Below are 12,395 nucleotides of genomic sequence, written 5' to 3'. Positions count from 1 at the left end.
TCCTATAGAGATAAAGCTCTTTAAGTCCTAAGAGTGAGAACATAATTTTTTTTTTTTTTTGTCGGTTGTGGGGCTTGAACTCTGGGCCTGGGCGCTGTCCCTCAGCTCTTCAGCTCAAGGTGAGCGCTCTACCACTTGAGCCACAGTGCCACTTCAGGCCTTTTCTGCTTATGTCGTGCTGAGGAATTGAACCCAGGGCCTCATGCATGCAAGGCAAGCACTCTACCGCTGAGCCACTTTCCCAGCCCAGACTTTGTTTTTTATATGTAACTCCTGCTTGTTTATTCTTCATCATTAAGGCAACTAACCTACAAAACAACATTAGGATGTTAGTGATTTAAAAATCAATTGGGCATAGTGGATCATAGCAGCTATTCAGGAGTGGTAATCAGGAGAATCACAGTTCAAGACTAGCCTTGGCAAAAGTTGTGCCCAAGACTGTCTCAACAAATAAAGTGGGAGTGGTGGTGCATATCTATAATCTCGACTACTTGGGAGACCTAGGAGGGAGGATTATAGACTTAAGAGTTGGTCCAGGCAAAACACATGAAACCTAATGTGAAAAACAGCTAAAGCAGAAAGGGCTATGGGTGTGGTTCCAAGTGGTAGAGCTCTTGACTATCAAGAATATGTCTCTGAGTTAAAAAAAAAATACTGCCAAATGATGAATTATTGAGGGAATGAATGAATATCACAACTATTGAGAGATAACACCAGAAAGTTGGACTAAAATTCTTAAATAGAAGAGACTGAAAGTTTGAAACTAAGGGCTGGTATTGTGGTTCAAGTAGTAGAGTATCTCCCTAGGAAATATGAGGACTTCAGTTTAAAGCCCATTATTGCCAAACACAATAAACACAGAGAGAGATGAAGAGGAATTAAGTAACAAAATACTTAATTCAAGTGGCTTGAAATCTATACCTAAAACCACCTTAGAAGGGATTAAGACCAAAAGATGACCAAAATTTCATCAGTGGACATAACTTCTTTTCTCACCTTGCCTATAAAAGGTAAGGTCCACATAGATGACTTGCAAGGTCTCTACACATATTTCTCAGAATTGATCACATAATCACTTTTTTGAGACAGCATCTTGCTAGGTAGCTCAAGCCTCAGATTCATTAACATGTTACTATAGCTCATTGTACCTAGGTTTATTGCTCTGAAAAGTATAGCAGTATTAATAGCAAAGACAATAAACGGTTTTTTGTAATTGTTATATTTGACTCACTATCATTTATGATAATAAAGGGATTTATTTTCTTTGGTGATAAGAAGAGTGGATTATAATTTAGTTTTAAGGATCTTCAGTAAGATAAATTGTAATAAAAGTTCATTAGGCTGGGCTGGGAAGGTGGCTCAGTGGTAGAGCGTTTGCCTTGCATATCTGAGGCCCTGGGTTCGATTCCTCAGCACCACATAAGCAAAAACAAAAAGCCGGAAGTGGTGCTGTGGCTCAAGTGGTAGAGTGCTAGCCTTGAGCTGAAGAGCTGAGGAACAGCGCCCAGGCCCAGAGTTCAGGCTCCATGACCGGACCAAAAAAAAAAAAAACGTTCATTAGGCTTAGCTTTGTGTTGATTCTTAATACATAAACTTTTTCCTAGGTTAATTGGACTCCTGAGATTAACAAAGAAAACTTACTACAGGGTCTACTTCCTGATGTACAAGTACCAACGTCTATAAAAGATAAACGCTACTGCCAAGTCTCATTCCAAGATGATCATGTATCTTTGGAAAGTGCATTTACAGTAAGGTTTGTGAACTTGGCAAATTTTGAAATGTTTTAAAATTCACCATACAGAATCAGAAATACTGCAGTGTTCACATATCTCCTTTCCTTTTCTGATAGTACTGGGAGAAACTTATTTCTATGATAGAAAACACTGCTGTTTCTATGAAACATGGCCATTAATCCTTGGAATAAGCTTTCAACATAGATAGTGATTAATTACAGCATTAGTATAACCCTACACTGAATTATACTTCTATTAAAAGAACTAAAATTTTTTATTAAAGAAAGATAAAATGTGATTGGTAATGTGTTCAGAGGGAAGAATTCTGAGGCTAGGAAGGTGGCTTAGTAGTAGAGTGCTTGCCTTGCATGCATAAGGCCCTGAGTTCGATTCCTCAGCACTACATAAGCAGAAAAAGCCGAAGTGGCGCTTTGGTTCAAGTGGTAGAATGCTAGCCTTGAGCTGAAGAGCTGAGAGATAGTGCCCAGGCCCAGAGTCCAGGCCTCAGGACTGGCAAAAAAAAAAAAGAAGGAAAAATTCTGTTATTTGCTAGAGAGGGCTTTTTTTTTTTTTTTTTGGGTCCGGTAGTGGGGCCTGAACTCTGGGCTTGGGCGCTGTCCCTCAGCTCTTCAGCTCAAGGCTAGCACTCTACCACTTGAGCCACAGTGCCACTTCCGGTTTTTTTCTTTTTGCTCATGTGGTGCTGAGGAATCGAACCCAGGGCCTCAGGCATGCAAGGCAAGCGCTCAACTACTGAGCCATCTTCCCAGCACAAGGGCTTTTAAAGCTAAGTCCAATTAGAATATATAGAACTCCTGGAAATGTATGTAAATTTGTAAATCTTTGTGTTCTTTGTTAGCCTATCTTTCTTAACTCTTTTCTGATAACTTTCTGCGTTCTATTTACTACATGCCTTTCCATCCTACTCCCAACACATACTATAAGCTTGAGATAGTAATTTTGCATTGTGTCATTCTGAGCATAACCAACTTTCTTAGTAATTTTTACTCATCTATTTTTTTGGTACTGTTTTGTCATAATTTCCTTTTAACCTAGTATAAATACAGTGACTTTACATGTCTTTTGGGTTGATAACTATATTCCATAAATTGAAGAGTATTTAGAGAAGGATGCCATTGTATTTAAGTTTTAGCATGTTATATATAGGCATCTCTATAGCATGTGGGAGCAACTTTACTTTCTACAATTAATCGTGTAATTTAACTAAAGCTGTTTACCTTAATCATATTCAGACCACTTCCTGATGAACCAAAACATCTAAAATGTGAGTTAAAGGGAGGAAAAACAGTGCAGATGGGCCAGGAGCTTCAAGGAGAAATAGGTTAGTATGGTCTACTTTGTTTTTTGGTATTTGCTTACATTACCCTTTTTTTGTACACAGAATCTGAAAGGTAAGCTTTTGGCAATACCTTCAAAGTCAGTTTGTCAAAAATAAGTTTTAAAAATCCTGACTTTTGGAAGTGGCACTCTGGCCCAAAGTGCTAGAGCTCTAGCCTTGAACAAAAAGATCAGAGAAAGCACCTGGGCCCGCAGTTCAAGCCCCATGACTGACCAGCCCCCCCCCCCCCCCCCCCTCAGTGGCTCACACCTATAATTATAGCTATTTAAGAGGCTGAGATTTTAGAATCTTGGTTTGAAGGAATCCCTGGCAGTCAAATCTGAGAGAGTCTTCTCTCCAGTCAGCCAGCAAAAATAACTGGTATTGGGAATATAGCTCAAGTGGTAGATCCCAGCCTTGAACAGAAAAGCCTAGTGAGATTGTGAGGCCCATACCAGGCACCAATGGCTTACACCTTCACACCTGTAATCCTAGCTACTCAGAAGGCTGAAATCTGAGGATTACAGTTCAAAGCCAGCCCAGGCCGTAAATTCTGTGAGACCCCTCTCTGATTAACCACCAAAAAGCTGGAAGTAGAGCTGTGGCTCAAATGGTAAAGCACTAGAAGCCTTGAGTACTTGTGCAGATGCGCTTGCACACACACACACACACACACACACACACACACACACTCCCTGTTTAAAGTGTAAATGCATTTCTTTATTTTTTTATTATTATTGTGAAAATATCATACAGAGGCGTTACAATTACATGGGCAAGATAGTGAGTACATTTCTTATCAAGCATTGTTGCCTCCTTTGTTTCCCTATACCTTCCCTTCCCCTCTCCACCCCACCCCCGCACCCCCCTATCACTCCTCTACCACCCCTACCCTCACCCCCCACCCCGCCAAAGTTGTAAAGTTCGTTTTTCGACATAATATCTTGTACATCTCATTGTTGTAATGGGTCTACCTGTAATCCTATTTAAACACCTTGTTTTTTCCCTTCCCCTCCACAACTTATATCAACATCAAATACAGTAAAAGCAGGGCTTTACCCTGGGGGAGGTACATACAAAGCAATAAAGAAATCATCTTACAAATATGTTGGAAACAATCACAAGAAAGCAAAAAACATTAAACCCTTATCTTGGGTTTCATTTCGCCTAACATCAGCTTGTATGACAGTTTCTGTTTGTCTCAGATATATACTAGTTATTGCAAATAAGTGTAAATGCATTTCTGTACACTAAAAATAATTTTTGTATATTTAATCTTTTTGGGGGGTAATATTGCTAGTCAAGCTCTCTATTGCTAAGGCAGAAATCCAGCCCTTTTTTTGCACTGGCTGTTGTGAGATAGGGTTTTGGTTTTTAATTTGTGCCATTGCCTGGATCTTGATCCTTCTAGTTACGACTTCCAACCTTTGCTGAGTGACAGGTGCATGTCATTATATCCAGCTTCTTCTATTAAGACTTCATCTTATGGAATCTTTAGGAGTCTTTTGCCCAAGCCAGCCTGGAAATGTGATCCTCTCAATTTCAGACTTTTGTGTAGATGGAATGACAGGTGAATCTCAGCTCTGTATTTTTCTTTTACCTACAAAATTACATAATGTTAAAATATTTTCATTATAGGAAGTGGCGCTGTAGCTCAAGTGGTAGAGTGCTCGCCTTGAGCTGAAGAGCTGAGGGACAGCACCCAGGCCCAGAGTTCAAGCCCCACGACCGACAAAAAAAAAAAAACAACAACAACAAAAAAATATTTTCATTATAAAACATGATTAAGGTGTTAAATATATTAATTCACTGGTGAGGCCCTGGGTTCCTTTCCCCTTCTCTTCCCCAGAAAAATGATAACCTGGTTACTAAATATTCTCTTAAAGATTTGTGATTTTTAATGACTACAAAAGAAATGTGTATAGCGTTTTTGGTACCAAAAAATATTTATGTAAAAGATTCAAGTTTTTAAGTATGTTTTTAATGTTTGTTGTAGATATCTTTAAAAAAAATTAAAATTTTTTTTTCCTTTATAGTTATGATCATCACAGATCAGTATGGAAATCAGGTACCGGCATTTTCACCAAGTTCCTTATCTGCCTTATCGATTGCTGGGGTTGGACTTGATAGCTCAAATTTGAAAACTACTTTGCAGGTATAACTATATTTGGTTTATTGTTCTGTGTTGAGATGTTTGGGGGGAAAATTAAATAAAAGTGTATTCGCTGGTTTAAGTGGTTTTTACAGCTAATTTCTTTAATTTTTTTTTTGAAATGGGGATTGAATTTAAATCTTGCTAGGCGAGTACTCTACCACTTGATCTGTGCTCTAGTCTCCTTGACCTTTGTCTTTTAATCCGAGAACTCATAAAAGACATTAAAATTTTACAGTGGAAATTTTCAGGCCAGAGGTATAGCTCAGTGGCAAAGGACTTGCATGGTATATCTGAAGTCCTGGGTTCAATTCCCAGCATTGCCATAAAAACCACTTTTATACATAAATAAATAGAATAACAGAAATAAACAGAATAACATGATTAATCTTTGTGTTTTGCTTGTAGCTCTTTTGGGTGGTTGAGGGTCTAGGTGAGGAGTGGTTCCAGGCATTGGAACACACTTAAGTTTCTACCATTTCAAAGATACCTTCAGTACAGCTTTTTGCTGGTTATTATTTTGGAGATGCTGTCTCTCAGACATTTGAAGCCAAGTTGGCTTCAAATTCCAGTCCTCTTAGATCTTACATCCATTAGTGGCTAGGATTAAAAGCATGAGCCACTCACTGATGTTTAGCTATTAACATAAACATTTTGAAGAAAATTGTAAATACTGTATTCTCCATAAATATTTGGGATACTTTCAAGTAGCTATCAAGTCAAATTTCTTGGTGCTCATGTCCTAAATAGGATTTTGAAGAGAAAACTAATAAAGTTTATAGCTGCAGTTGAAATTAGCTTGAAAAATAAAAGTTGTGGTTGAGGAATGGGGGTGTATTTTTTCTTTTGAATGAGTTGGATCTCAAATCCTCTTGCTTTGACCTCACTTCTGGCTACTCAGAATCAAAGCTTAATTCCCAGACAGAGAAGTCTGAGCGACGACATCTACTACATCTACTAATGTCCTGTCATTTTTAAACAATCCTACTTTTTGTTATTCTATTCACAGACTTCTACCCTTTCTAACCTTTCTCTTTCTAGATCTTCATTGTTTCTACTCTATTCCAATCAGCATATAATTTGACCCATGTACTCCTGTCTATTACCTTTGTGCTTTCTATAAGCAAGATTTTCCATTTTATAGTAGATCTTCTTGGAATGGTTGTGTATACTTTTTTCACATTTCTTTCTGACATTCTCTAGAAAAACACACTGATTATGTTGTTATATTCTATTCCATCTGTCCAAATCTAGTGGTCAGTTTTCAATTTGTACTTTATTCTGTCATAAAACCTATCAGCATTTTATATACTACCACATTTAAAAATCTGTCTTAGTATGGCCTATAATACCGTGTAATATTCTACTTCAATATAATCTCACAAATTTCTTTCTCCATAGCTCTTCAACTAAGTAAGCTTCTTTCATCCTATCATTTCTCAATACTACCTTGATTTACTTTCGTAATTTTCATTTAAGTTTTTGTACTAGTTCATACAAATATTTGTACAAAGATAATTTTTACAATTTGCAAATGCAATTTTAATTTTAAGATTTGAAATAAAATTAGAGCAACTTTCAACATGACTTTGAAAAGGAATCAATTCTAGTCATTTTTGCTATAAAATATGAATCCTAGGATGTACTATGGTTTTGTTACATCCCCAGAAGTTTGCTTTTTAAACCAGGATATTATTGTGTAGCTTAGGCTGGTCCTGAATACTATATAACCTAGGCTGGTCTTGAACTTGTTATTTTCCTCTGCTGCCAGAGTGCTGATATTACAGAAAGTACTACCATGCCTAGCAATATTGTTTAAATTGGGATTGTTTCACTTTGTTTTGTGTTTTTTGGTGCCGGGGATCAAACCCCAGGACCTTATACACACTAGCTAGGCACTCTACTACTGAACTATATTCCCAGCCCTTTCATTGTATTTGGGGGGGAGGGGGGGGGATAGTGTGGAAGGATTGTTAATTTATAATGCCTTTTTTTCCATACAGTGCTTTACAAACAGTTGTTTCAGAACATAAAATATGAAATTTTATGTCTGATTTTTAAAGTTTTATGTAGCTTTGTACTTAGTAGGAATTTAAGATGATTGAATGGTCAAGAGCTTCAAATTAAAATGTCAGTACGTTAGTGTTGTGCTAGTGTGGAATCAGTTTACGTCATTTAATCACATAGTAAATATTACTGATTAGTTTTATTGATTCTCATTAATATGACATATTAGGCATGATTTTAAGTAAGAGATTCAACAGTCTGTTAAATCAAAAGCCTCTTTAGGGGACGCAACCTTTCTTGGGCAGGGGATGGAGCATACAGTAGATAAAAAAAAAGTGAAAAGAGGAAAAAGAAAGTAGGAAACGTGTGCCATTATTTAGGGTGGTTAGGCAAGACTCGTTTTATTAAGATATTATATGTGTAAATAACTTAAAGCCATGTAGATATCTGGTGAAGAACATTGCCAACAAGGAAAGAACACAATTGTAATGGTTAACAGGTAGGCATATGCTTGGCTTTTTGGATGAAAGATTTGCAAGTCCCTAATACAAATGCTCTGACATCCAAAATATTTTTTTGTTTTTGGTGGTATTGGAGATTAAACTCAGGGCTTAACTGGGCAAGTGCTGTGACAGTTGAACCCTTGCCCTAGTCCTTTTGATTTTGGTATGTATGTATGTATGTATATATATAAATATAGATAGATATAGATATATTATACATAGATATATTTTGTTTTATTTATTGTCGGTTGTGGGGCCTGAACTCTGGGGCTGGGCTGCTGACCCTGAGCTCTTCACCTTAAGGCTAGAGCTTTACCACTTGAGACACAGCGCCTTTTCTACTTATGTGGTGATGTGGAATTAACCCAGGGCCTCATGCATGCAAGGCAAGCACTCAACCACTGAACTACCTTCCCAGCCCCTGATTTTAGTTTATTTTTTAGAGAGTCTCACACTTGGGAGACTATCTGGGCTGGTCTCTGAAAAGTATACTCCTATCCTCACTTCCAGAGTAGCTGGGATTATTTTCTTCAATCACAACAGCTCTTGAAATCCAAAACAGCTTGTGCACTGACATAATGCTCCAAAGGAGTATTTCATATTTCCAAATTAGTAATGCTTAACTGGGTAAGATCTACACACCAGTACTCTAAAATCTAGAAAACTCCCAAATCTGAAATACTTCTGTTCTGAAGCATTTTGAATAAAGGATACTTCCACCTATATAAGGAAGAGGAAAATTAGGAAGAGATAAAATACAATGATGTAGCCACAGCCTTCTGGTTTCCTCCAAAAGAAGGAGGGAAAAAAAATCAGTTTTTCCTCTTCTGCAAATAAAATTTATTATCTCTCACTATTGGCATGAGTGTAATCTGTTTATTATTCTGTTACCTAGAAACATCAGTGTGGCCAGGGCTCAATGACAAAACTATTTTACCTTAATGACTAAACAAAATATCAGTTGGTCTTTCTTGTTTTTTTTTTTTTTTCAACTAGGAAAACACACAAAGTATAAGTGTAAGAGGCATAAAGTTTATTCCAGGCCCTCCTGGAAATAAGGATCTTTGTTTTGCATGGCGTGAGTTTTCTGACTTTATTCGAGTGCAGCTAATTTCTGGACCTCCTGCTAAACTTACCCTGATAGACTGGCCAGAATTAAAAGAGGTAAGTGTTTTCATGTTTTGACTAAAAGAATTCAATACTGTGTGGTTTAATCACATAATCAGTGGATTAGAAAGGATATATTTTGTTGAAGAAATAGTTGTGTCTACCAGTAACAAAAGAATTAGCTAATAAAAGTCTCTAAATAATAAGAGTCTTAATGCTTCATTATTTAATTGACCACTTTTAATTTGCTATGAAATGAGTGTTATAATTCAAAATTTTAAAAGAACATTCAAGAAATTTTCAAGCATACATAAAAATAAAAAGAATAGTAAAATGAACCTCAGTGTTCAGTTACTAAGTTTTATCAGTTACTGTTGTTTGCCAATTTTACATGGTTATTCTCACCCTAACTTAAAAGCTTTTTTCTTGTTTTTGTTATTTGGATTTTGGTTCTGGGATTTAAACTCATGTAGGTAAAGGGCTTTACTACTAGAGCTCTGCTTCTGGCCCCTTATGCTTCCATTGTTTTTTGAATCGAGTTTCTCCTTTTGTACCTGGCCAACCTAGACCACTATTCTTATATTTATACTTTTATGTAGCTAGGATAACTGGCAAGTGCCATCATACCTATTAGATGGAGATGCAAGTTTTTTCTCAGATAGACCTCAAATGGCAGTCAACCCAATCTCAGCCTCTTGAATGGTTAGGATTGCTATGAACCATCTCAACTGCCTTAAAAACTTCATTGGCTTTTTTGTTATTGTTGGTAGTGATTTTATTGTTTGTTTATGGTGCCAGTACTGAGCTTGGACTCAGGTTCTTGCACTTTCAGCTTGGCTTTTTTGCTCAAGGCTGGTGCTTTTCCACTTGAGCCACAACTCTACTTTGAGCTTACTGCTGATTAATCAGCCTTAAGAGTCCATAGATTTTCTGGCAAAGTTGGTTTTGAATTTCCATCCTCATCCCAGCCTCCTGAGTAGGATTGTAGGAATGAGCTACCAGCCTGGCTTTTATTAGTCTTTAAAAGCATATTCCAGGAGTCAGGTCTTTATACCCATACATGTTCATGTCTTCCTATGAAAGTTATTTATATGTCAGCCAAATCTTAATGTTTATTTGTTAACTAATCTTTTTAGATTTCCAATTTTTAAAAATATTTATTTTTGAGAAAAGCGTATTTGTCATGTACAAAATGTTTTCAAATAATTATGCATTGTGGACTGGCTGTCATAACTAACCATAACATTACTTCATACTTTTTTGGTATGAGAACATTTAAAAATCTCCGATGGGTCTGGGATAATTCAGATTCTGGTGTTCAGTTATGGCAAGGTAGGAGTTTAAGTATAGGTAGGTCAAGTTGCAATGTTTACTGTATAAAGAAAAATGAACTTATATGGCCAGATAGTAGATGGAAATACCTTAGTAAAGGGCCACCAGTCAGCTAAAAAAAAGTTTTTGTGCTTGAACCTAGTTTTATATTGCCTTTTATTGTCAGTTTAGAAAGCACATAAGCTGGTTACAATAATATGTTTAAAAAAACAAAAAACCAAATTTTTTCCTATAATAGTGTATTAGCAGAAATTTTACTGTACAGGATACATTGATTTTTATCTGGGAGTGTTTATATTACATAAATTAACATTATAGTCAATATATTTACTTTAATATTACTAAACTAGGTTATCTCTGTTCTCGTAAACCATTTCTTTCATCAGTGAAAATAACTGAGTATTTTCAGAAACAGTTGTATGCTTTTTTTCCTCCATCTTTTTGTATAAACTTTGAAGAGAAAAATATAAATGAAAATGTTAGCTTGTTAACTTGAAACTTTAAGATTTGCAGAGATCATACAAATCCAAAAGCTTTAAAATAAGACCCCAAACTCGTTTTCCGTTTGTTATTAATATGTATATATTTACACCACATACATGGGCTTAATACATATATACAAGGGTGGGAATTAAGTATTTCATATCTGGTATTCCCAGAGTTTCTGAATTCTTGACAGCCCTTCATATGCAAACAGGGAACTAATATAGCACCTATGATGATCATCATTTTTAAAATCTCAATGTGTATACACATACAGTACTTTTAATTTTATAAGTGAGAAAAACTAAAATTTGTAAAATAATATGGCAAGACTAAAATATCAGAGAACACATTCTTACCATTAAATTTTGGGTTTTATTAGTTTTCATTATTTCTTGGAAGACTTTATTACTACTAGTTTAGGTTAAAGTTACTTTCTAAAAGATAGAAGTAGATAGCATGATAGTACTTCTGGGCATGATTACATATGCCTGTAATCAGCACTTGGGAAGTAAAGACAGGAGTATCATAAATTTATTTAAAAAGCATACATAGTAGGATAATAAAGTAGTATATGGTTAAAACTTGGAGCTCAGTATCTCTTAATTCAAGCTTTTTATAATTTTTAGTAGATGTAATTTAGTGAATTTAGTAAATTTCATGAATTGTAGCTTTGTTAAAGTTAATGATAGACAAGCTAAACAAGTATATATTAACTTAATGTCAAGATTCTTGTCTCTTAATATCCTTACTCATAGTGCAGCAGTACTTATTTTTCATTTTGGCAACCAATCAAATAAAATGTGTAGGATTGAGGTAATAAATTAGCTTTCTTTTACTGCTCTGTAGTTCTCCCATCTTTTTGTATATATGCATGGTTTTTTGTTGTTGTTGTTGTTGTTATTGTTCTTGTTTTTTTTTTTTTTTTTTCTAGTACTAGGACTTGAATTCTGGGACTCATGTTCCCAGTTAGCTTTTTGCTTATTGCTGGCACTCTACCACTTGAGCTATACCTCCCAGTTCTAGCTCTTCCTGTTTAGTTGGAAGGGTCTCTTAAACTACCCAGGCTGGTTTGGAACTGTTTTTCTCAGATCTTAGCCTTAACATTATAGGCTTGAGCCACCAGTGCCTGACTTCTATCTACATTTTTTTCAAAACTTTTCTCTCTCTCTCTCTCTTTTTTTTTTTTGCCAGTCCTGGGGCTTGAATTCAGGGCCTGAGCACTGTCCCTGAGCTTTTGCTCAAGGCTTGCACTCTACCACCTGAGACACAGTGCCACTTCTGGCTTTTTCTGTGTAGGTGGTACTGAAGAATTGAACCCAGGGCTGCATGCATTCTAGGCAAGTACTCTACCACCAACCCACATTCCTATCTGCCTTTTTTTTTTAATCTTTAAAATAGAACATAGGATGGGATCTTTGTCAAGTTGCTTGGTAGCAAAATACTTACGTATTTCAAATATTAATGTGCCAGCAGGTAGATTCCTAGAAGATTTGCATATATTTTCTAGAGAGAAAGCAAAACTCATTGAAAACTTAAGACAATATGAATTATTAATTGTTATCTTAATCTGAGGTTGTAAAAACTATATTACTGCGTAATGTACAATGGCAGAGAGGTGAATATTGGTAGGAATTAAACTTCAGATTAGTAAATCTGAGAACCAAAGATAACCAATGTCTAATTTGTAGGAAAATATGTTAGAAGCCAGTAATGTCAAGTACTGTTTCCTTTTTTAA

At 35.9% G+C, this 12,395-nt stretch overlaps 1 protein-coding gene across 2 annotated transcripts in view; it reads left to right on the top strand.

Annotated features, from left to right (window-relative positions):
• The window catches only part of Smchd1 (structural maintenance of chromosomes flexible hinge domain containing 1), a 135,988-nt gene that overhangs the window by 66,528 nt on the left and 57,065 nt on the right, over positions 1-12,395 (top strand). For both annotated transcript variants that reach the window (XM_042675370.1, XM_042675371.1), the window contains exons 26-29: positions 1,605-1,753; positions 2,987-3,075; positions 5,109-5,227; positions 8,731-8,898. In XM_042675370.1, the coding sequence (XP_042531304.1) occupies positions 1,605-1,753; positions 2,987-3,075; positions 5,109-5,227; positions 8,731-8,898 (525 nt within the window). The remainder of the gene's footprint in view (positions 1-1,604; positions 1,754-2,986; positions 3,076-5,108; positions 5,228-8,730; positions 8,899-12,395) is intronic.

The sequence above is a fragment of the Dipodomys spectabilis genome, unplaced genomic scaffold (genome assembly GCF_019054845.1).
Source record: "Dipodomys spectabilis isolate Male_0828 unplaced genomic scaffold, ASM1905484v1 ptg000024l, whole genome shotgun sequence".
Taxonomy (NCBI): domain Eukaryota; kingdom Metazoa; phylum Chordata; class Mammalia; order Rodentia; family Heteromyidae; genus Dipodomys; species Dipodomys spectabilis.
Note: the sequence above shows the minus strand (reverse complement) of the source record. Positions and strands in the feature narration are given on the sequence as shown.